Source organism: Agelaius phoeniceus, chromosome 5 (assembly GCF_051311805.1).
Source record: "Agelaius phoeniceus isolate bAgePho1 chromosome 5, bAgePho1.hap1, whole genome shotgun sequence".
NCBI classification, from domain to species: Eukaryota; Metazoa; Chordata; class Aves; order Passeriformes; family Icteridae; genus Agelaius; species Agelaius phoeniceus.
In genome coordinates this window covers 29,142,764-29,168,206 of record NC_135269.1, presented here as the reverse complement: position 1 = coordinate 29,168,206, position 25,443 = coordinate 29,142,764, and the positions used below count along the sequence as shown (strand labels likewise).

General features: G+C 38.9%; 1 protein-coding gene across 5 annotated transcripts in view; it reads left to right on the top strand.

Moving 5' to 3' along the window:
* The first annotated feature begins 150 nt into the window (after positions 1-150).
* VEZT (vezatin, adherens junctions transmembrane protein) overlaps positions 151-25,443 on the top strand; it is a 59,788-nt gene continuing 34,495 nt past the window's right edge. For 4 of the 5 annotated variants that reach the window (XM_054631084.2, XM_054631083.2, XM_054631087.2 and 1 more), the window contains exons 1-5: positions 151-307; positions 15,002-15,136; positions 20,338-20,427; positions 22,499-22,674; positions 25,010-25,282. In XM_054631084.2, coding sequence (XP_054487059.1) covers positions 272-307; positions 15,002-15,136; positions 20,338-20,427; positions 22,499-22,674; positions 25,010-25,282 — 710 coding nt within the window. In that variant the 5' untranslated portion in view covers positions 151-271. Of the gene's footprint in view, positions 308-15,001; positions 15,137-20,337; positions 20,428-22,498; positions 22,675-25,009; positions 25,283-25,443 lie in introns of those variants that run through there. The other variant, XM_077178742.1, reaches the window with a different exon arrangement.

Below are 25,443 nucleotides of genomic sequence, written 5' to 3'. Positions count from 1 at the left end.
GCGCCCCCTACTGGCCACCCCTGCCGGGTCTTCGCCCCGCCGGGCCTTCGCCCCGCCCCGCCCCCGCTGCCCCCTCCCCCGTCCCGCCCCTGCCCCGTCAGCCCCGCCCACTTGGCGCCCGAAAGCGGGCGCTCGCTATGCTTTCTGGGAGCTGTAGTCCTTCCCGGCGCCAGGCCGCGCCCGGCGGGCGGGGCTGGGCTAGGCGGCCGGCGGCACGGCGGACTCGGTTTCCCAGCGTGCCCGCGAGGAGGGGGTGGCATGGCGGGCAAGGATGACACCGGAGTTCGACGAAGAAGTGGTGTTTGAGGTGGGCGCGGGGCGACCCGGCGCGGGCTGGGCCCGGGTGCCTTCGCCCCTCGCTGCGCCGCGGCCCCCGGGGGGTTGTGCACCGGGCGGGCCGAGGGGGCGCGGGGCGCAAGGCGGGCGCGGGGCCCGGCCCAGGGCAGCGCCTGCCGCGGGCGGGCAGCGTCGGGCGGGACCGGCGAGAGCGGCGGGTCGGGGCGGTGCTCGGCGTGTCCCGCGGCCCGGAGCAGCCCGGGGCCAGCGCCGCGCCCTCCGCGCAGGCCGAGGGCGGGACGGCTCAGCGGGGCCGGGCGATCCTTTGTGCGGCGGTGCCGCGCCGGCCGGCCCCGCTGTCGGGCGGCCGCGGTGGGAGGTGTCGCGGGGCCCGTGGCGGCGGCGGTTCCCCGAGAGCCGCCCGTGAGCACCGCCGGGCTGAACTACGGGGTCAGCGCACAGGGAGTGAACAGCTAAAAAATTCTGCTTCTGAGTCGGGGTCACTCACGGAAAAGGTGTCTTTCTGCACGCAACTGTGCAGCGAGCACTGGAACCGCTTTATCTCTGTAGTGTTTGTTATTACTGGCTTTGCATAAACAGCGTCTAGTTATATCACGTCTTGTTAGAGCTACAATATCATCTTGGCCTTATTGAAATAATGGTGGCTAAATATATCAGCTGTTGCCGTTCGGTAACAAAATCCAGTCTGTTTGCAGCGGGTGAGTGTAATTGTATCCTAATGGAGGGCGCACCTTGTGTTGCAGGTGTACGAAGTGGTTATAAAGAAATGCTGTTATAAAATTAGTAATTATTATAATAGCAATAAGGCCTCTCCTTCAACCAGGATGCAAAACGCTCCTTACATAAGCAATTATTTTTTTCTCAGCTGTGTAAGCAGTATGTCTTTAGTCTGGTCCATGCCACAAAGTTTTGTGTTCATCCACAACCAACCTCGGATCCTAACAATAAGATTTATTGTTTATGTTGCTGATACATTAGTTGCTTCCTTTCATACTATTAATCTGGGGCGAGAATTTATTTCACAAGTATAATGCCTGCCCTCTGCATTTCTATCTTCAGTAAAAGTGGTACTTGTTTTACAGTTTCACAGTTCTTCAGTTCATGCAGCAACTACCATTTTGATTGAAAAATTTCTGCTGCATAGAGTCAAAGATCTCCTTGCATATGCTCTTCATTATTATCCTTGTGTTTTGGGAAAGGACTTCCATCACTAATAAAGGCTCTTGGGTACATTTACTGTACCAAGTGTGTGTGTGTGTATGTATCCATGCACACTTACAGGTACTCTGAATGACACAGTAGCAGATCTGTCATATATCGAGGTACATCGTAATAAAATCAGAAAAGCAACAGTAGGACAAATACAGGCTGTTTGGGTTGGCTGATTGGCTGGACTACAAAACTGGGTGGGCTGCCAACTCATAAAAATGGGTACTGTGAAATACACACCAAAATTATCTTCAGGAGTACTCAGCAGGGTTTATGTTATTCTAAAATGAAGCTTCCACAGAGCATTATGAGCATACTTCACACACAAGCCAGAGATAAGAATTGGCAAGGAGCCAAAAAGTATTTGGGTAGTTAATGTTACAACATACTTGTATTTTTAATTTTTGTTTTCTTGGATCTCAAACTCTCCCCCTTAATTATTTGCCATTTCTGGTGAGCAACTACATTTTTTTTCTGCACCTCAGTAGGTCACATCCCATGTTCTTCAGCAATCACTGTTGCAAGAAGCTTTTAGCTTTTAGACCTCAGTTGCTGTGAACAGCTGCTTTCTCTGTGCATTTGGAGCTCCCTTCAGCAAGATACCAATGGATGTTATAAGGGGTGGTGGTGTGCTAAAAAATATGTAATCAGGAAAGAAGTGTCTTTCACTTGCCTCATACCCAAAAGGATGGAAGCAAATGAGGTATACTTCACGTATTCCAGGTTATTTTTTGCATGTTTTTTTGGGTCATAGCTCTGTCCAGCTGGCCTTGAAGACATCAATAACAGGTGTCCACATTAAAAATTTTGCAGCATCAAACAGATCATGGCCTGCTGATAAATATTTCTGAGCTTCCAAGGACCAATCATTTTTCTCACTATCCAAGTATCTTTTACATTAATTTATCTTTGAAGGCAAAGAAGCACAAACACCTCATTCCTGCTCTGGGAGAGCAGTGTTTTCCATCAAGTTCAAATGCCACTGCAGATCATCGTGATTGAACAATAGTGAATGATGGGCATTTACTCTGTCTACTAAATGCTGCCATATTCTGTCCAATTTATAAATTAATTCCTGCAGCAGCCAGCAATTTTTATTCATTGACTCATTAGTCCCAGCACTTCTGTTCTTGCATTTGTTACAAGCAGTTTCTCTTCTAATTAAAATACTACAAACACAGTGGGGAGGAACAGAACTCAAGAAACACTGAGGTGCCCCTGATGTGTTGGGCCTGGCCTTGTCTACCCAGTAGCATGACAAATTAAAAATTGTGGCAGTGTAGAGTAGATTGTACTAAACAATGGAGGAACAATAAATGGTGTTCTTTATTAGTGTCTGTCTGAATTTATTAAGGGAAATCATGAGATTACAAATTGATGTTAAGTTGCTTAAGATGAGTTTTTATATAGAACCTGGAAGACCACCATGCTGCAGTTACAGTGTATCTTGGAATCCTCTGCAAGTTTTCAGCATTTTGTGGATTTGTATGAGACTGGAATTGTGTTAGGTTTTTTATTGTTGTGTGGACAATGTGATCTCCTTCTTGGTTTTTTTTTTGTTTGTTTGTTTTTTTAATGTATAAATTAAAGAAGCTTCTTGTTCAAACTATCTAAATTTCTTCATCATTATGCCAGTGGAGGGACTGTGTCAGGACTTTGATGATTTATAACTGCTACCTAATTTCTGACTGGAAATTTATTCATGGCCACTTCATACCTACTTGCACATCTGCTAATATTTTCCGTTATCTTATATAGTTCTTATCTGTCTCTAGAATTTACAGAATCACAGAAACATTTAGGTTGGAAAAGACCTCTGAGATCAAGTCCAACCTTTGACTGATCACCACCTTATCAACTAGGACCATGGGCCAGTTGTTTCTTGAACACCTCCATGGATATTAACTCCACCACCTACCTGGGCAGTAGTGCTTAAGCCCTCTTTCTGTTAAGGAATTTCTCCTGGTGTCCAACCTGGTGCAGCCTGAGGCTGTGGCCTCCTGTCCTGGTGCTGGTTTCTGAGAGTAGAGTTTAACTCATATAATATGATAGGGTAACTGCTCATATGTGTCCTTAATTTTATCAACAGCTTCCACATAGTTGGAGACCTTACACCTCTGTGTAAGGTCTTGCTGTTGTCTGTTGTTAAATTGCATGCCATTATCAATACTCACTTAAGGCCTTCCCGTTCTTTTTCTATTATGTTTCAGTCCTTTTCTGCATATATGATGCTGCTTGGTTTTATCAGGAAATGTCATTAACAAGGTTTTTGATATAAGTTTAATTATGGCAAATATCAAAGCTTTTAAAAATGCAAAAGCTTTGACCAAAGACTCATTCCTCATGAACTCCATTAGTAACCTTCTGATCCGAGGGCTTTCCATTCAGTGTAGACCACTGTTATCTCCGCCATCAACATACTTGGTTCCTTTCCCATCTTTTTTATCTAACTGATATGGCACAGTATCAAAAGTCCATAACCATACAGAATAGCGTAAAAAGTTGACATAAACTTCCTGCATTTCCTTTATCTAAAAATTAGCTGTCTTATCGAAGAAAGATGTCAAGTAACTTGGGTACAATCTACCTCTGGTGAACCAGTGTGATATCTTCTTTGATGATCATTTGTTTTTTTCTTTGTCTTTGAATTTTGCAAGAAAGAATAATTATTCTCAGTAGCATGCAGGCTTTTGATCAAATTCATAGACCTGACATATTCTTGATTGCTTTTTCTCCTTTTAAATATAGGCACTATGCTTGGTATTTTTTCTGCTTTTGAGTTTATAGATTAAAAATACTTTCTGCTGCATCTTTTATCTCCTGTGCCCATTCTTTCAGAACACTGGGATGAAGGTGATCCAAATACTGCATTTTCAGCTTCCAATTTCTGTTTTCAGCTGTGCAATTTGTCCTATATTTTAATGAGTGCAAGCTTGTTTACTTTTTTTTTACCTTTGGACAGATATTCAAGCTGTGCTCACAGAACCACAGAATGTTTGAGATTGAAAGGGACCTCTGGAGATCATCTGGTCTACCTTGCTCAAGTAGGGTCATGTAGAATCAGTAGCCCAGGACCATGGTCAGATGGCCATCTTCAAGGATAGAGAGAGATCTCACAGTCTCTCTGGGCAACCAATGCCAATACTCAGTCACTCTCACACCAGAAAAATGTCTTGATGTTCAAAGGGAACCTCATGTGTTTCAGTTTGTGCCCATTGCCTCCGGTCCTGTTACTGGGCACCACTGAACAGTACCCATTTCTCTCCTCTTTGCACTCTTTCTTTGGATATGAGACCCACCCTGAGGTTTCTCCAGGCTCACTGGTCCCAACTCCTTCCTCAGTTTCACCTAGACCACTCCTGAAATCCCAGAAAGTGATCCTTGATGTGTCAGAGCAGTTCTGGTAGAGGGGTTGTAGTTGACTTTATTTTCTGATTTAATTCTGTGTATTTAGAAGAAAGTTACTCAGATTGCACAAATATATGATTTTGACACACACAATATCAAACTGACACCACCTTAGATTTTAAGGGCTTTTGCATATGTAGTGTTTGAAATACAAGGCTTTATATCAGAATTATGTACATGTACAATTGTGCAATACTGAATTTCATTGGCATAAAATTTCCATTTTTAAAATTTTTAATTAGGAAAGATATTTTCTCACTTGAGACATTGTTTTAATTCATTCATGAGTCTTGTGCCATTCCTACAACCAATTCTGCGCATATTATTTACTTAATATTGCTATTCATTAGCTATTTCAGTACTAGTAGAAATTACATGTTAAAGAAGAGCTGGCTGTGTGTGTCATGATGGTTATATCACTGTGGAAGCTAATGTTTTATTCTAGATCTAGAGGATCTGATCATTACTGTAACTCCAGAATTTTAAATTTGGGGTTAGAAGTCCCAGACTGAACAATACCATATAAATCACTACTTATTTAGGCATCAAACCAAGATGCTGCCTGCATGCAATGTTCTGATCCACAGATTTCTGTAAGATTGGAAGGAGATCCTAGGGAGAAGCACCACCATTTCCCAGCATGATACACTGCATACAGAACAGCCTTTAGCTAATACATTCTCTACGTGCCTACAATAGTAAAACATGTCTAAAACATGGTGTTTCTTAGAATATTGGTACATCACTAAATGTTCAAGTCCTTATCTGAAAACCCTTGTAAACCATATGTTTAAAAGGTTGAGCTTTTATCAAAACACTCAGTCACGTGTTTTCACAAATTTCTTTTGCACCTAAATAAACTGTTCTAAAATAATTTTGTTTAAAAAACTAAACAAAAACAAGGAATCTAACCTCAGAAACTGTTGTCATCTTATTGCAGGGGTTCCATCCTGTTCTCTCCTTATTGCAAAAGTTTTATACCTTCTTGGTGTTTTCTTATGGGAAGCTCCTCCAAGCACTGACTCTTCTTCACAAAGTAGCAAACTGACTCAATGCCATTCCTAACCAACCAACCCACTCTTTTATAGCACTCTTCTTCTTATTGGTTACAGCTGTGGCCTGTTAAAGTCAGGCCTGTTCCTAATCTTTGATAATTGGCCCAGCTGCAACTCCTTAGGGGTAAGATTACTTTCTACACTATCTTTATTTTCTTATATTCTATCCCCCTACAAGAAACTACTTGTTGTGATGAGACTTTTAAGTCACTTTCATTCCAAAACCTGAAAACTTTAGGATTTGCAAAATAATGGTTTTTTTGTCAAGCATCAGACTTGTAATGCTGTATTCTAAAAAATAATGTCTCAAACACATTAGGAAAAAGAAGCCTCCTTCCTATCTCCCCCATAACCCTCATCATCATCTAAGAAATTTAGGATTACCTAAACCGAAGGCCTTCAAAGCCTTAAACAAGAGTTAAACCATCTTAGTTTCTGCTAAAGTCCACAGGCCATTACCCTGCATCCCCTAAATGCAACTCAGGTGCTTTAATTAAGCTAGGACCTTCCAATTCACTAGACAGATGGGCTTTGATCCCATGATACTATAGTTAACAGCTGTATGCCCTAACCAACAGGCCTCTGCCTAAGGCTCCGGTACATAACTGTCAGAAATGTATCAGAAGTGTCTCTGAAAACCAGCATTCACATACCTTCGACAGTACTGTCAGTAATGCTCTGTTAGTAGGATTTTTCTCACTGAATATTGGGTGAACTAAAGATGTAGTACTCTTATTTTTTATGTATGCATACAATAAAGCCAGTTTTCTAAATACATGGCTCTGTCAAAGTCACAGTTCACTTGTCATTCTAATGAGCTGGTTCTGGGACTGTGCTTTGTCTGCTTGAAGTGTGGGCTGTTGGCAGAAGAAGTGTTTGGGCTTCACTCCTCTTTTGCAGTTTATTCATATGCTCTTCTTTAGGCAGGCACCTGCCTTTGTGGGTGATGCTGCACAGTGGCTCAGGAGACTGATGAGACAAACTAATTCAGCTAAGGAAAAAAGCATCCTGTTTTTTTTCCTATCAGATTGTTTCCTGCTCCATCTCAGCACTCGGCTGCATAAATTAGAACATCAGTGTTCTAAAGTGGTACTGCAGCTTTCAGCTGCACCCACGGGTAATGGCAGGTTCAATTGACCATGTGAATGCAGCCTGGGGAGATGGCTCTGCTGAGGATTGCAGTGTGCTGTACAGGCACGGGCTGGTGATGGATGGACTGTTTCAGATATTTTGCTTCTCAGCGGTTTGCTCAGTTGAAGGGGAGGACAGACTGTGCTCCTTTTCATCACATGACTGGGGGCAGATGATACCACAGAGAAAATAAAGTGTGAGCTTAAAACTATGTGAAGAACAATCTGGTTGTTGCAGAGGCCAAGTCAACTCATCAAGCATTTCTGGATATCAGAAGAAATAGATTAAAGTATTATATGGACCATAGAGTGTGTAAATCTATATTGCTGTTACTATTTTTAATAGAAAATTTTAAGATGAACGTACACAATGATTCAGAGTAAATTTTGAGGTCTGTTTTTTAATCCTCCTCTGTATTTGTTGCTCTGGAGTCATGTACAGAGGGTTAATACTGCAGTACTCCTTTTACAACTTCAAGTCATGAATCAACTTTCTTGAGACACTGGAATAGAAAGAATTGCTCAGTATAGTTTTCTTTTAATCTTCATAATGTGACTGCCTTTTGTTTCTTGATTGCCTTTCTCTTCAGTAAAGATGTTTTACTGTGTGTCATTAGGAGTAAGAATTGACATGATGTGTGGTAGATAAGTTGATTATTTGGAGCTAATGTTTTAAAGAGGTTTCAAAAATGTATCAGAAATATTTCACTAGTTTATCAGTTGGATGCATTAGTTTAATTAATTGAGTTTTGAATGTAAATGAAGGAGTAAATCTGTGAGTTAGTGACTGGTATAAAGCAAAGCAGCCTTGCTGTATCATCAGCCTAGTCTGATGAGTGACTTCTCACCCAAAACTCCAGGTGCAGAGCCGGCTGGCTTCTTATCTTGTCCTTCAGGGAAAGTAACATTTACCACTTTTACTTGCAGTTTTTCCAGTATTTTTCATCTCTGTCAGAAAGAACCTGCTCAGCTTTTCACCTGCGTTTGCAGGTCCACTTTTGAATGGGTAAACAGTGCAGAGCTCTCAGTGAATTTCAGTGCTTTGTCTAGTATGTAATTTTTTTTCTAATGCTTTTCCACGATGGCAGTAATGTGCAGCCACCTGCTGTAAAATGCAAAGGAAAGAGAATTCCCATGTCAGAGATACAGTGATACAGAAATATACACAGGCTGTAAAACTTCCCAACTCTTGAGGAACATGAGTCCATGCAAAATAGGTACATATCATGGAATCCCAGAATAGGCTGAGTTGGAAGGGACCCATCTGGGTCATCGAGCCCAATTCCAGGCCCCATGCAGGACACCCCAATAACCACATCACAGTCCTGAGAGCATTTTCCAAATGCTTCCTGAACTCAGACAGGTCTGATGGCATGGCCCCCTTCCTGAGGAGCCTGTTCCAGTACTCGGCCATCCCCAAGGTGAAAAATTCTCTCCTGATACCCAACCCAAACTTCCCCTGACCCAGCCCCATGCCACCCCCCCACGCCAAGTCCTGACACTGGCCAAAATATTGTGCATCAAAAAATATCTGGGAACAGTAATAGATTAATGGCTTTAAAGTAATTCTCAGAGCCTACTTGTAAAGCAGATGATACAGTAGTGCTGGAGAAGCCAAGGTCTGTGCTGCTGTGGCAGTGAAAGCAGAATAGGAAATCTAAATGACTCTCTGGCTGCCTTGAAGTCATTGTCTAATAGCAGCCGTGTCAGCAGCGCCTGGCTCTTTGTCAGCCAGCGCTCAGGAGGAGGTGGTTACCAGCCAGGAGAATATGACCAAGGCTTTTAAACACCATTGCTTGGAAAGTCTTATTAATGGCTGAATATCAGATCAATGTGCAATAATTCTTTCAAGCAGCATCTTTTTAAAAGCCTTTAGCAATCTGTCATCTTCGTCTCCCTCCTCCCAATTAGAAAGCCACATTAGTCAGGAGAAATCGCATGATCCTGGGAAGTTTCAAACTGCATCCGCTGATGCTGGGAGGAAAATGCCTCTGTGCAGGGCCACAGGTGCAGTTACAGTGACAGCTTCTTCTCATCCTCATCTCGGATCATCCTGGAGGGACAAGCAGAGCGAAACGGGGAGGTGGGCGACATTCTCTCAGGTGCTTGGGAGCAGTACCAAAGAGAAAAATGGAACACGCTCTTCCAGGAGACAAAGATCGCGCTGTCTGTGAGTGTTAGCTCAACTTTTTCACATCTGTTTGGAGAGAGGGGAAGATTTCAATACTGGTAATTTGTTCTGAGTTTAGCCACCTGTTCAGCATACCTTAGCTTTTGCTGTCATTCTGGTAGAAATGTTTAATCTTTTGGGGTTTTAAACTGATAATTCATAATTGTAGTTGTTTTGGAGGTGGCTTAAGCTCCCACAGTGTTTTTGACGTACTGGAAACCTCAGCTTTGAACAACATCTGTATTTTAAGAGGAGATCTTTAAGCCTTTGTCCAATGTCATTAAATACTACTTATAAGATTAATCTGTTTAATTAGATACTAAGTGGCAAATTGTGTTATAGTAAAGAACATGGGTGAGGGAAGCCCCTGTCTTTATTGGAGAAATCCTGAGTCATTTACTTCATGATGCATCAGCAAAAATAATTGGGTGTGGCTTTGATTTTCAGCTGCTATTGTAACAAGGCTATAAAAGCTAACAGTGTCTTAGTCTCTGATATGTGCATGCAAAGTTTTTCTCAAAATGCCTCAAATACTTAAGTGTGGTATCTGTGCTTGCAAGGCTGTAACAGATGTAAGTATTTGAGTATTTATCTACCAAAAGCAACTGTTTTCTGAGGCTATGGAATTTTCTATTACGGCATTTCCATCACATAGTAATAGGCAATGTTATGTCTGATTATATTTTAGTGTTTGCCTTGATTTTGGTTTTTTTAAAATTTTTACTGTCTTATAATTGCAGACACAATTGCAGTCTTCAGTTTAGATGATGTTTTTTCCTAACCCAGGTCAGTGCTCTATTAAAAGAAGCATTGGGGAAGTGTTAAAGACCCACAGTAATTTAGTGGACTGTTCTTTAATCCTGCAAAATATATCCTGGGTTTAGAATGAGTCTCAACCACTTTCAGCAATGAAAAAAGGAGAACTGTAATTAAACATATGTTTGTGAGTGAAATAATTTTTAGCACTATGGATGTAAAATAAATATGCTCATGGAGTTGTGAATGAAGAGGAAAGGATTTTCTTTCTTGATTTTGTTAATGGAAGCTTAGATAAACCTATACTGTACTGTAAATGGTTACAATTGAATGACTTTGCAGTATTACTGTAGTGAGTTAGAAAAGTCATAAAAAGATAAGTGTTTTTTTTGTTGGTCTCTGCTGAGTCCATAGAAAACTCTGATTCTTCAAACTTTCAGAAACTATGTTCCTACTCAGTACATCAGCTGTTTCTGACTATCTTGCTTCACTTGTTAACAATTTTTTTATATATAATCTGTATAAAGTACATCAGAGAAGAATGGCTTTTAGTCTTCTGTCTGTTCTGGAACTGTTTCATTTCCAGCACTCATTTTGGACAATTAACATAATTCTAAAAGATGCACTGGCCCTAAATGTAATCCCTGTCTCCTGTGTCTCAGAAAGTGACTTATAAGAAGCAGCAGCAACTTGGAGGAAACTTTAGAAATAAATACAGCATATTGCTGAAAAACCTTGTTTTGGTATCAATTACTTTAGATAAGATACCAAATTGATACCAATTGATAGGAAATATTTAGATAATATAACTGATAATGTAACTGATAGTATGATGGTAACATAATAATAAGCTTAATTATTTTTTAAAATTTCCTCTCTACTTTTTACATTATTCATTACCATGCCATTCTGCTGGAAACAACTAGAAATAAACAAACAAACCTGACTATCAAATGGGAGTAATACTAATGATTCTAGTTATTATCTAACTTGAGAGTGGTTAAAAGTAAAAATTCAAAAATACATGGAATAGATTCCTCTAGAATAATATGCTGTATTAATAGGAAGATGAGATTTTGTATTTAAAATTCCCTCTTCGTGCCATCCATTGAAACCAACTTGCTGTCCCTTTACCTTATATTCTAATGTACATGCTTTTTCACAGGTCTAATTTTTTTTATTATTACCACCTATTACTGCTTGCAAGGATAAACTTTCTGGTCTATCCTAAGTTTCTTGAAATAAAAGTGTAGCATTTATATCACACGCAGAAATGTAAAAGGTGTTGTGGTTTTTTTTTTTTTCCCTTTATAATGTTGGACTATTGTAAAAAGGAATGTTTGAATTCTGGGCAGAAGAAGTTGGGAGGAAACAAGGCAGAGGCCTCCTATTTTCCCCAACCAAGAAGTGTATTTTTTTGATATTATCATGATATTTGCAGGTGAAAGCAGCAGAGCTGACAGTGCTGATGAACAGCATGAGTTGAAACCAAGGAACTTCTCTCACATTTAGAAGTTCATGTTCAAGAATATGTGCAGGTCTGCAATCTTTTTTATGGGAAAGAAGGCTTTTAGGAGTGAGAGGTTTGGATAAGGATCCAAAGCTAAAAACTTAGAGCTATAATTTGTGATACATTTGACACATTATGAGATTTAATTATTGCTTTTAGAGCTTTGTGAGGATGAAACATGCTTTGTAAGCATTAAGTGTAGTACTTCTGTCTTTTATGCTGAAACAGAGTCTACAAAATAATATGTTTTAATGGTATCATATTACAATTGTGCAGTAGCATAATTAATAATTTTCTGATTCCTTGATAATATTGGAAATTTTGTATGAATGTCCACACATAAAATCTATCCTTTGACTTTTAAAAATTGCTTTAATGGATTTTTCTAGCCATTACTTACATGTCATGGGAGATATTATCTCTAGATTGGTGGAGACATCCTCCATTTTTTCCTCTTTGATTATAGGCAACCATGAGTTATACAGACCACACATTTCTGCAAGTGACACGCTAGTAGGAAATGAAATGCAATAAATAAATAAATAGTGTGGGTTTATGTTAGCATAGACTAATGTATGTATGCCATCTGTAGTATTTCTAATAGGAGTGAAATCTTCAGATTTTTCTAAGTAAAATGTGAAGCTGCCTGTGCTACACAAGAGACCTCATTCTTAATGGATGATTTTTGTGATTAGTTGTTAAGATTCCTAATAATCTAATTTCAGAAGGGCCTCAGCCCAATTCTTATTCATTGCTTTCTTTGTCCACATCTTGCATGTTTCTAATGGATTCAGAAACAAGGAACAATGGTGGTTTTACTTACGTAAGGAATTTTAGTCACAGCATAGCTCTTGGTCATTGAAGTTTATAAAAATACGGGATTCTTCCAATATGCAAGTAAGTTCTGCTAATAATATTTCAGAAAGAATGGAATAGACAAAGCATGTGGAGCCAAAGAAATCTGTTAGAGAGAGATTTTGTAGCCTGAGTACTTTCTGAGAAACTGAAAGAGAAGACCCAACTGAAAGATAAAACCCATTATCTAATTAAAGGAATAACATTTACATTAAATTTTAATTAATTTTGATTTCCTAAGCTAATAGTCAGAAAACTAATTTCCAGTTCTGAACAGGGATAAAAATGTGTAAATTTACCCATTACAAGACCATGTAAAAGTCTTCTAAGAGTTAGTCAGAAGGGATTTATGTAAAACTAGTAAGGTGCCCATATTCTACCTAAATTACAAGAACAAATAAAATTATTCTTCCTAGCTAGGGACTGAGATGTGAAATTTCATTTCAATGTTTGGAGAGATGGTGTATTTTTTACTGTTTCTATAGAGTAGAAAATCTACTAATTACAGTTAGATAGAAGGTTGTGATGTAGCTAGGCAACCAGAAGAATTGGGCATTCTTACATCTATGCCATATTGCACTTACTAGTGATAGCTTTCCAAATTTTAGATAATTCATTTTCAGTGGATAATCTCTGTCTGTCTCTACCTCTCATTCTGCCTTCCTTCATCTGTTTTTGTTAGGAAATGGAACTAATCTAAACAGCAATAGACCAGTTTTCTTGATCAACTTTTAAAAATTATCTCATCATGGACCCCAAAGAAAGGTGCACCCTGAGATAATAGTAGAAAAACTCCTTGTTATTTTTGGGTCATTTTGCCAGCTGTCTGTATGCTGGTGAGTGCCAATAAAGAGCAGTCATGTGTCATATAATGGCAGGTGCAAGTATGGTCAAGATGATGGTCAGGTTTGCCAAGAGCCGAGATATGAAGTTTTTTTTAATGAGTATTTCCTTGAAGTTCCTGAAGCAAGCCTTACAACTATGATTTTTGAAGAAAAAAATCTCTGTTTACCCACTACCTTGTCTGTGTCTTCATCTAAATGGGGAAAATTCCATGCTACCCTAAAAGTTCTTGTGTGGAGGTGTTCAGGTTGTTCCAGGTGTGTTGGCAGTGTACAGCCTGGCTCTGTATGAAAACCATTTTAAGACAATGTTATGCATATCTGTGCATATTCTCAGTTTTGTCCTGAAGTTATTAAGTGAATTTCACAGGGTCTTAAATAGAACAAGTATTCCAGTCTATTATGCTTTCTCCTCCATTTTAATTAGGGAATTCTGGTAAAATAGCATGTTCTACTTAGAGAGAAACAGCTGGTCCAGAACAGCACAGTTTAATTAGAGTTGGATGCATTTTGAAAAGGTACTCAACCATGGAAGAGGGGTACTTGGAGAAAACATAGGATTGTGTCATCACACTGGAAATTTCTCAGAAGGAAATGAGTCATTAACCTATCCTTGTGTTTTGCACAATCATTGTTATTATTGTGGGTGAGTGTTATTGTCTGTACCTGTGGTATGAATATTTAAGTTTCATGTAATGACTGGATGCTGAATCTGTTGTGAGTAACTTAAACAGAGTAAACACAAGTATGATTTTGCATGCCTTAAATAGATAAGAGGGATTAAAATAGCACTCTGGTGATAGGGTTAAGAAAAATTCCTGAAGGTAAAAATTTATTCAGCTGGTATGCATGACGGCTATCAAGTTTTATTTCATGGCAAGCAGTCATTTGAGATTTGGCTGTGTTGGTACATAGTCAGAGTTAGGTGGGCCCCTTCACAACTTGCACCAGCAAGTTAATAATAGTCAGTGTAATAATTAGTGGTAGGTGTTCTGTAGGTGGTTATTTCTGCAGGCCTCCACAACTGTGCATCATTTACTGTAAGGTTTTTACTTTCTATATACAGTATTTTGGTTGATAGTATGTTAAATTAGGATGTTGGTGTTCTTTCTATGCAGTTGGCTAGTGTTTGCATACTCTCGTTAATAAAAATTTTCAGAGCTCAAAATTAATCTCTGTCCAACTGGGCTGTATCAGACGAATTGCTGAGAGTTTCTCTTAAAAATGAAGTCTCTTTAGAGAAGTGTCTTTTAGAAGTGTCTCTTTTAGAAGTGTCCTGAGTAGAACTGGAGTTATCCTAGGTATTGTTTTCATCAAATGTGCCCTACATACTGCCATATATATAGTTGTTAACTGAAAAATAAGAGTTAAGTAAATCTAGATACCTGGTGCAGATAACAGGAAGATATTTCACAGATCTATATAGATAAATATCTGATCATTCTAAATATCACTGTTCTCTGGTGATCAGAATTCCATACTTTTTCTGTTTTATTAAGGACTGTAAATCATTCATTTTGCAGCAATTTTAAAAACTTGAGTTGGTTTTTGTTTGTGTGCTGTGGGATTATTTTTTTTTTTAAAGCCAGAATACCGGTACCATCTTTGGAGACAGCAGAAGCCTTTTTCTAATTTTTTTTTCCATTTCTCAATCCATTCATTGCTCACTGTGTGGTTGCTGAATTCACAGTGGTGTTTTGTGGGAAACACGGAATGATTTTTAACACTGTTTTTATTTCTCCTTTTTCTTTTTATAACTGCCTTTTCAGAATTCCCCACTGTACCAATATCTGCAGGATTTGGGACACACAGATTTTGAAGTATGTTCCTCAGTGTCACAGAAGGCAGAACAATGTGCAGCAGCAGAAAGCCAAAGGGAGCAGACTGTGCGTGCTGCCCAGAAGGTGAGCAGTTTCCTGTTGCTGAGTATTTGTCTTCTCACAAGAGAACTGCATTGCTTCACAAATAGGAGAAATCAGAACAGAGAGAAATCACTTCCTGTATTTAAAAATACAAAGGCAAAACCCCCCAGACAATGAACCTCAGCCCTTTATATCTGGAAGTTGTGGTTAATCAGTATAGTTTGGAGTGTTTCTTTGCACTTATGTAAGCTAGGGAAGCAAGAAGCTTTGATAAATAATTTTTTGAGTGTTGAAAATCATCTTATGTAGTGGATCTTATTATGTTAGCTTAGCATGATGTTCTGGGAATAGAACCTGTAATTTTCTAGAACAGAATATTTATAGTTTCCAGCACTTCCCAGGCATTCAGTTGCTAAGTATAGCTTTGTCTGTGACACAACATATTAAGAAAGAGGATTTCTGGGAAGTAGAAATGCAGTAACCAATTTGAATGAGATAGTTGATGTGGATAGCTATTGCATTTCTAATAATGATTACTTCTATCACTGGTCACAAAGCAAGTGATTCAACAAATTCAATCCTGAATTTAAATCAGGATTTAGCTCACCATTGTCTTTATTTTGAGCTACCTTTAAAAGTATTCATGGAAATATTATGTCTACCACTTTTGCTTTTCAAAGTTGTCAGCTGGCACTCACCATAACCCTCAAGAAATCACCTGAAAATATGTTTTCTCTTTAAAGTTAATGGCTGGTTTGTGGTATGTTTACACTGAAGGTACCTATTCTGACTTAGTGTAGGAAGACTTTGATGAAGTGTTCATTTGTTTGTTTATTTATTTATTTATTGAATGTTTACATTTGTTCACTGTTAGTTTAAAAAACAGGATGACATTTCATTGGTTGATACTCTGTTGGTTACTATGAAGTAATGCATGGACTGTCAGCTAGATTATTCTGCATAGTTACTTTTGTGGCAGTCAGAAAATCAGTATGATATTGTGTTTATGTATATAATTTCCACTGAATTTTATACAAAAGTGCTGTGGGGTTAAGAACCTCAAAAGTATTAAGATATACTGCTTTTAGAAACCTCAGGTATTCTGTTTTTTTCCCCTCCCTACCCCTCTAGCATTTTACACTTAATTTTATTGTGTTGGCAGCAATTCCTCCAGTATTGTGTCAGATGTAGAAGTAATTTTTCATGGTTTGCCTTGCAACTCAAAGGGAGTGGGTGTGTGAAAATGGGCTGTCCATTTCTTACAAACACTGGGTGATGTTCACATTGTCTCATCTGTCTAGACAAGGATACATAGTAGAAATGAGGAAGAAACCTGTGTGTAATTTTTAGTGATCAATTGTCGGAGGTTCTTCCTGCTGCAATTCCAGTACCAGTTGGGAAGAGTTAACACTTCTCTTTTGTAACCTGATGTCAGAAAGTCTGTTTTTGTCATTCGATTTCTGTGTCCCATTTTGGTAGGGTGTCTCAACAGGAAAGAAATGAGGGAGAGGCAGCTGGCCACACATTTAGAAAAGTAGACTGCATTTAGGAGGATCTGAGGCTTTGTTGCAACATTTTTATGACATACAGACAAATAATTTGCATTCCTATCCAGTAATTTCCTCAGTTTTACATAAGACTGTTACCATTTCCCTTCTCTTGGCCTTCACTGGCCTAGTCTACTGAAATGATAAAATGTCTGGAAAATAAATGGTTTCTGACTTCTGAAAATGTACCTACCCACAGTCCTAATATAAAATGATCTTCCTTGAGGCTTGATGTAACTATGATTACAGGGAGCAGATGCTGTTCCACACTGAGTGATTCCCAGTATGTATATATCACTTTCCTTCTGTTCTGAAAAGCAAGTTTCCAAATGCCTTAAACACTTTATTAAAATAAGAATGTAAAAGCTGAAGTCTTGCCTTGTCTTTGAGTTGTTTCCTCCTCTTTTGTTCAGTCAAGTGGGAACCCTGTGCAGCTGAAAGCAGGTGACATGCAGCAAGAAGCTGGCACAGCAAAGGTCTGCTTTGGGATCTTCAGAGACTGACAAAAGAAATCTGAGGAGAAGAAGAGGTTCCTAGTGACTGATACAAATATTTCTGTTGTGTCTTGCTGTCCTGCCAAGCAAAGTGTGTGGTTCAGGCCTAAGGAAACGCAGAGGCACAAATTGAATTTGAAGCAAATCTTAAATACTTCTCAGAACATGTAGTTTTGGTGGTGTTTTCTTGGCCTTTTTTTTTAAATTGGAATATGGTCTTAATGAACTGTGAATTAAAAAGCTGTAAAGGTGTTTTAAGGTTGTGTTCTAGAGGCTGATGAAATGCCAAGCTCCCATCTGAGGGATTATGGACGTGTGATTTAGCATAGTAATTGTAGGTGCAGTGTTCCTAGCTGTGCCAGTCTCTGGAGAAAGTTACAGCTATAGTCCTGGTCTCATGATCACCTGATACTCAAAATCACTGCTAGTAAGAGGTCCTAGACTTGTTTGCTGGAATTAAATCTCATTTGGGTAATTCTGCTTAAACTTCACAGAATTTATCACTTCCCATTTACATCTTTCCTTTCTCAGCCATTTTCCTAGACTGCTGTGCATATCTGAATGTTTAAATTGATTATACTGTCATACCTTGTCCCACCTTAGATATGATGATATTTTGCCATTAGAACAGAGCTGGTGCTGGAGGCAGCTTCTGAGAATTGTGTTGGGGCTAGCTGTGAGTAGCTGTGCAGGTGACCTGATGTGGGATGGCAGAGGGACCGGTCCTTTGCCTTTTTCCCACCCACTTAATGCAAGGTATTCAGTGTGTAGCATTAGCTTCTTCTGAAGAATTTGTCTACAAAAGAGAAATAGTCCTTAGAATTATTTTTTAGATTCAAATTAATTTACCTAAAATGTGCATGTACTATGCTAATATTTTTTAAATGTTAGGAGTTATGAATCTTTGTTATTTAGTTTACAGAGAGTTTGACTGAGTGTTGTTCTAAAGCTGTAAGAATACTCTGGAAGCCCTGGCAACATGACCTGACTTGTGTGTTGGTGAAAGTAGTTTTACTTGTCAGTAACACTCCCAATGGGAATGCAAACTATGAGACACTATTCCAAGGATGTGAATAATTCAATGTGTTGCTGTACTGTATTGGGTCACAGCCCAAGACAGTGGGTTGTCTTGCTTTGTATTTTCAAGCACTGACTTGCCTATTGAGTGTTTATGCAAGCTCAGATCTTTATTTTTAAACTAAACCATGGAGAATAAACTAAAAGATTGCTTATGTAGCGCGCTAGGGTTTTTTCAGTAACTCCACAGTCTAGTTTAGTAAGGTGGTAGCAGTCAGTGTAAAACTATCCTTGGTGTAACTTTAAATGTTCATGATAAAAATCCAAAGACATACAAAGGCTAAGCAGTTGAAAATTATAAGATCCAAGAGGCATATTCTTAAATTAAATAGATTACTCTTTCCATACCCTGCTTTCAATGTACAGGGAAAAGTACTTTTCAGTGAAATACCTGTCTCAAATTCAAATGCAGAGCAAGACCTTTGTTCATTTAATTTCAATTTTCAACAAATTGTAATTAGAAAATATTACTTCCTTTTGCACTGCTCTGCAAGAAACTTGAAGGATGATCTTGTGCTGCAGTTAGTGACATTCTTTTAACTTATGTAATTGCCCTTGAGCAACATCAAAATACAATCACTTGGATTTATTCCATAGTCTTAAGTGTGAATTGCTGGGATAGCTCCTCCTGCTAAGCCACAATGATGTCAGTGTTTCGGGAAGAGCTATCATTATGAGATCCCTGTTATTGGTTTGTCTCTTCACTGACCTAAAAACACTTCCTTGTGGCATAGATCTCAAACTCTAACTGTACACAGAAAGATGAGACATTTGGTAAGAAAAGCTTGAGTTAGCTTACTTAAATGGGCACCAAAATAAGTTATTTCAAAAACTGTTGAAGCACAAGGGCTTTAGCATGACAATTCCTGATGTTAAGGCTGTTCTGCCCTGCCTTGCTGCACCAGAGTGGTCACACTGCATTTCAGAAGGCTGCCAGGCTGATCACAGGTTAACTACAAAACTCTGAGATCCTGTTGCTTGCATTTGTACTTCTATTTCCCACTTGTAGTTAGGGGGAAAACCAAGAAAAACACAAACAAGAGGGGAACAAAAAATGGAAAAAAACCCAAACAAGAGGGAGAAACAGAAGCTGTTACCTTTTATACACTGAGCTATTAGAATCTGTATGGGGTTTTTTTATTATTATTTTGAAACAGTATGCCACAGAATGTGGGCACTTCACAATTAATTTTTTTTGACATACATTTTACCTGATTGTATTACATGTCAGCAGTCTGAAGATTGAGACAGGGCCTCAGAATTCATGAAATATATATAACTAAATATTTTGAAAAGTACTTCCTGTCAGTTCAGTCTGGGGAAAGTAGATAGAATGGTGTGTCAAAAGCTGTGCTTTTTTGTTCATTGAATGGCTGCAGACTTAAGCAAAACCATGCATCCATTCAGTTATAATCTGTCATGCTTCTTGTTTTAGGAAGATACATGTGTAGAATGTGTGATGACTGAGAGGGAGTACCTCCATTAGTGGCATCTTAAGTTGTTACATTTACAGCTCAGACAAAAGTATGGATTTAGGTTGTGTGGGAAGCAACATAGAGACAAAGTACCTGGTGGTTCACACTGGTGTGGACATGGAGTTTTTGGGGCATTTCCTCCTCTTACCATCACTCCTCCTGTCTCTGTTTACAACTTCTCTGGAGTTTGCTCAAGCTGCAGTGGGCTGCTGAGGAGAGGTTGTCCCTGTTCTGGTCTTTAACTTCTCTTCAGCCTGCCAGTCATTTAGCCTTTGGGTTTTTATCCCCCAGGAGAGAGAAAGTCTTTCCTATCAATGGAGTAGCTGCCAACTTGGGATCAATATAATCTTAGCTGTAGTTATTTTTAACAGAACAGCATAACAATCCATTATGCTCCAAATAGGTGGGGTTACTGAAGGTTTTATTTTATTCTCCTGTTCACAAGCAAACTGACAGGAAGCAGATGTTCTCTTAGTGTACTCTGAAGTTAGGCCAGACACAGTAAGTGAAACTTCCTTACAGGTACTTGGGTCTGAATTAACAAGAAAATCAAATGCAGAAGTAAAGGATTTGTCTGCTGTTATTTATTTAACTTTGGCTTTGGTTTTTGGTTTGTTTTTTTTAATTGGAATAATTTCTGTTCCTTTCAGCAAGGCATCCTGTCAAAACTAGTTGAGTTTTTTAGAAGCTGGTTTCCTTTTCCACAGTATAAGAAAAATGATGACATACTTCACCGACTGGTAAGTGATCGCTTTTTTTATTTTTCCATTTCCTTTCCTAATCCACAGGTCTTCCTCTCCTCTGTATGTCATCCTCTGAACATCATCTTTGGTCTGTATTGTTGGTTTTGGCTCTAAGAGTATGACTTATTCTTTAGATGATACTAATTCTGGTTTTCAGTTACTGTGCCAAATTGGGCACAAAAGGACAGGAACAGTATCAGTAGCTGGGTTAAAGATGTTCAAAATGTGGAAGATAATAAAATATTTGAGAAATTTAAGAAATTATTGAAAGCTGAAATGAGTTTAATTGCAGTGTAGGTACCCCTTTGGTGGAAGGCAGTGGGGAGACACTGAGAAAGTCCTCATGTTGTAGCCTAGTGCCTCACAGAGACCACCTGAGACAGAAGGTTCTAGAGCTTCAACTGTGTATTGCTTCACCCTCTGTTTCAGCTTGTTAGCTCAGGCACAGCACCACCACAGTGCAGCTCTACTGCCCTGGGAACAATCCTCTTTGTTTCTACACTGCTCTCTACAGGGCTTCTGCCTTTGGGAAAGGCAAAGCAAACTTTGTTTGCTCTTTCTCTGCAGCACCACTTTCCAGTCTGGGCTTGTCTCAGATCTGCTTTAACTTGTATCCAGCTCCTTCATGCTCCTAGTATGGCTTGCAAGTGTCACTTCAGACTGTTCCAGAATCTAGAATTTTGATTTATTTTTTTCTACCATGCTGTAGGGATGATGGCTTCAAATGGAGCTTCAAAAGAAAACGCTGAGCAACATGAGACATTAGAATTTTCCATTTCTCACAGAGTTCTGCTGTATCTCAGTTCACCTTTATCTCAGGAGGACATAATTTCCTCTGAAAAATTAGTGATCTTTGATTGACTTTTTTCTTGAATCAAGGATTTTAACAGCAATTTTTGGCCTTACTTTCTTAAGATGGAGGCATAACTGAAGAACATGGAAAACATGTTTGTCCTGCTGCATACTCCAGCAGAGTACTGAAATGACACAGGATGCGTCGGAGGAGGGCAGAGTTTCCTCTTGCACACAGTCCTGAGACAAATGTTTTCCATTAAAAGTAGAATGAAAGTTATCTGAGGTGACATCTGTGCATGGAATTAAATTTCTCAACTAGCTATCTTATGGTTTCATAAAGAATCTCATTCTGTCAGTGACAGAATGAAACAGATTTTGTACTGTGAAATGTCACATTTATGTTAAAAGTTTCTATTAGAGACTTTTCAGAAATACTCTCTTTTCTCTCTTGTACTTAGCTAGATTCAGGGATGCACATGTTCAGTGTTTGTTGGGTTTTGTTATGACATTCTTAACTTGAAGTAATTATGGTTTGGTGCAGTATGCAAATAAAAATTTCAGGGGGCTACTCTGATGGCTGTATTTGTCTTCATGAGCTCCATATTTGTCTTCAAGAGCTATAGTTGGGGCAAAAGTAGCAAGTGCTAATGGCTTAAAATTCTCAACCGTGTAACTCCCTAAAGCTTGCCTGAGGTTTAGCAGGTGGGAGGTCTTCAGAGCCCCATGCTGTTTCATGTTTGGATGGAGGTCCCTTGGGAAAGGTACAGAATCCTGCAGGAGGGTACTCCACTGCCTTGGTTTGAGGCTTTGATCCAGTGCTGACACTGCTATTATTAAGTGTCCACAAGTGACATTTGTTGACTAATTAGCAGTATCTCTCTTTCTCTCTATAAGTTTTGTTTGTTTGTTTGTTAATGATATAAATGATGTCATGACATTTAAAAAAAAAAAGTAATTTTCTGTTTTTTAATTGGCATACTCTGTCATGTGTTTCCAGTTATTGTTATAATCTGGGTCAGATCACAAAGTCAGTGTGATGCATCCTGCAAGCCCGAACTGTTAGGTAGTGTGTGAGCTTTAAAGGTTAAACAAGTTTAATAAAAAAGTAGCTACTTGTGCTATATCTGAAACATTTCACTGCTCTGGGAACAGATTGTTGTCAGTAAAGTGTAGGGTGTGTGGGTGTTTTTCTTGTTCTGCTAACTTAATTTTAAGAATTTGCATATTCTTTACTAATGCCTGGTTTTTCTCCTGCCCATTTGTATGTGGTAAGGATGTTGGATTTCGATTCGACACGCTCCGTACCATCCTGCAACAGGAAGTTCTGCTGCAGGAGGATGTGGAACTGATTGAATTCCTTGACCCCAGTATCCTGTCTGCAGGGCAGTGTAAGCAACAGGAAAACAGACAGCTTCCAACGCTACGCTCCCTAGCAACTCCTAATATTTGGTATTGTATTGAGGATATCTACCATTATAGTCACTGAGAAACAAGCAAAAAGTATATTGTGCATTCTTGATATAAAATGCAACATTAAAGTAACTATATTTATTCTCACGTCCTTGGGTCTTTATTCTACTAGTCCCCAAATTTTTGTATAAGCATGTTTTTTCCATTGGGCATTTTATTGAAAGAGTGAATTTTAATCTGAGGTAACTGCATGAACATGAATGAATACTCCCTGACTAATATATTCTATAAGAAGGAACTAGCATAGTTGATTAAGTAATTAATTTCTGAAGCTATTTAGAGGTGATTTTGAAAATGAGACATGAGTGTGAAGACTGAATTAAAAAGTGTTTATTTTGGCATGGTCTTTATAAAATATGTTGTGTGTGAGGCAGCAGTATCCGAATAGCTACCCACCTGTATTTAAAAAATAACAATGCCAGTGGTTGTTCTGACAGTGCCTTGCTTGGAAATGTGGTAATCAGTAGGAAAAAATATCACATAATATGGGTCAGTGTTATTTTCTCATATGTACCCTAAAAAAGTAGACAAAATTATTATAGAGTCACACCTCAGCTGTTTAAGTTGTGTCAATATTGATGCTCTCTGTCAAACAAGAGAACTTTTGAACCAGATTTTTCTGGTCCTGGCATTATACAGTTTCTTTAACTTTCAGCTGATAAAGTACACTTACAAAATTTGTGAATGTTGTTCACCTTCCAGATGACATCAAGTTTTCATTGACTAGAGGTCAGCAGTAGCTTGGAGAAATACCTTGAAAATGATAGAAAATTCAATAAAGACAAAAGTTTAATGCTACACTTGGGAAGGAAAAGTCAAGTTAAGAAACACCAAGTGATGAATAATTGGGTATGCAGTACTGCTCCAGGAAAGGATCTGCATATCTCTGGGATGGAACAGTGTTATGATATGTACAAGGTGGTGATCAGTCATCATTTGTTCTGTTCAGAAAAGGGAAGGATATGAGGAAGAATAATGCAATTAATCTGCCAGTGATTCAAACTGGGACTTGGGGGACATCTTCTGAACTCTAAGGATACTTAGGAGTTGGAATAGCCACGACATTGGTTGTGGAGTCTCCATTTTCATCTTTGGCCTGTCCATGATGATCTAGGTTAACCAACCAGAAGCTGAAAATGAATGAAGCGAGCTATTAAATCCCTTCTAGTCTTTCATTGTTGTGATTTTATTTATTTTATTTGTGGTACTTTTTTTTTTTACTGTACCAAGGAGGTTAGAGACTGTGTGTCTGTCCCTTTCAGAGGTAGTTACATATTTGGAATATTTTAACCCTGAATTTTTACTAAAACCTTTCAGTAGCCAGAAGCCTTAAAGAGTTAACACTTGTAAACCTGGTTGAAATTTGACCACAAAACTGTCCAGGATATAGAAACGCAGATATTGTGCCTTATTTTAGAAATGGAAAAATATGCCAAGTTTATACTTCCAAACCTAAATGCAGGATACACAGCTTTAAGGGATGAAGGAAAAAAATGTTTTTCATTGAAAACATTCTGGAAAAATATAGTAGTAATGCACCTTGAAGCTGGTATCCCATCCATCTCTCTGAAGGGTGTGATTATTTTACAAAACCATGTAGTAATATATATGAAACACAGTGTATTTTCTAGCAGTTACTTATTTATGTTGAATTTTTATAGAGGAAAGTAACAACTTTATAAGCTTTTTAAATGTCTTTGAGACATAACTGAGATACTAGGAAATCTATTCTTTACATATTTTCAAATGGTGCCAAATTTTTTAAAAAGATTATTCAAGCCATCTTTATAAAATTATGTTAGAAACTAGTGGTGCATTGGTGTCCAAGTTAAATGAGTCAGACTCTAGAAAAAATACAGCTGGCACTAATTGAGGTATTTGCTACCAAAAGAAACATGCCCTTCCCTACTGTACTCTTGAACCTGGAAGTACAGATATTACAGTTCCTACACGCCCTGGTTTATAATGCTGAGTAGTCAGGTTTTCTCTTTTTTAAATTTTCTTTTCTATGTTTTTAAAGTCATGTAAGTGTGTAAGAGAAACTGACCTTTCAAAGTGGTACATTACTCTCCTACTCATGCTGTAAAAAAAGCTGAAGAAAGGTTTCCTTAGAGTTACCAGCCAAGTAATATCATGTACGTATTCATCGAAACCTGTCACAAGGAGTAGTTTTCAGTGTTTACAGCTCCCTTCAGGACCTACATAAAAGCCCCACAGTAAGATCTTGTAATCTCAAATGTAACTGAGAACTTGGTAATTTTCCCATCTGTTTGCCCTGAGTAATGTGTGGTGGTGGTACTGTCTCTGTTTGCAGGGATGTCTCGCTGTTCCTTGCCTTTGTAAGTGCGCTGCTCATGTTTCCTTCGTGGTGGGAGGAATCCTCGTGGCTGCTGTGCACGCCCCTGCTGCTCTATGCAGCCGCTAGAGTGTGGGGCACGTGGAGGACAGCCAAGCTGCAAATGTCCCTGCGAAAACACTGTATCCAGCTGGAAGAAACAGTGGCCAATAGCCGGGCCTTCACTAACCTCGTGAGGAAAGCTCTACGACTCATTCAGGAGACCGAAGTGATTTCCAGAGGATTTACCCTGTGAGTCTGTATTTCACTTTACTTAACACACAGATCCATACAAACCAGCTGTTGTCTAAAATTGTCTTGTTACACTGTCTCCCATAACAACTGGAATTACTGGAAAACATAATACTTAATGGTTTTAACTTACATGAAGTAGTATAATTACCATTCATAGT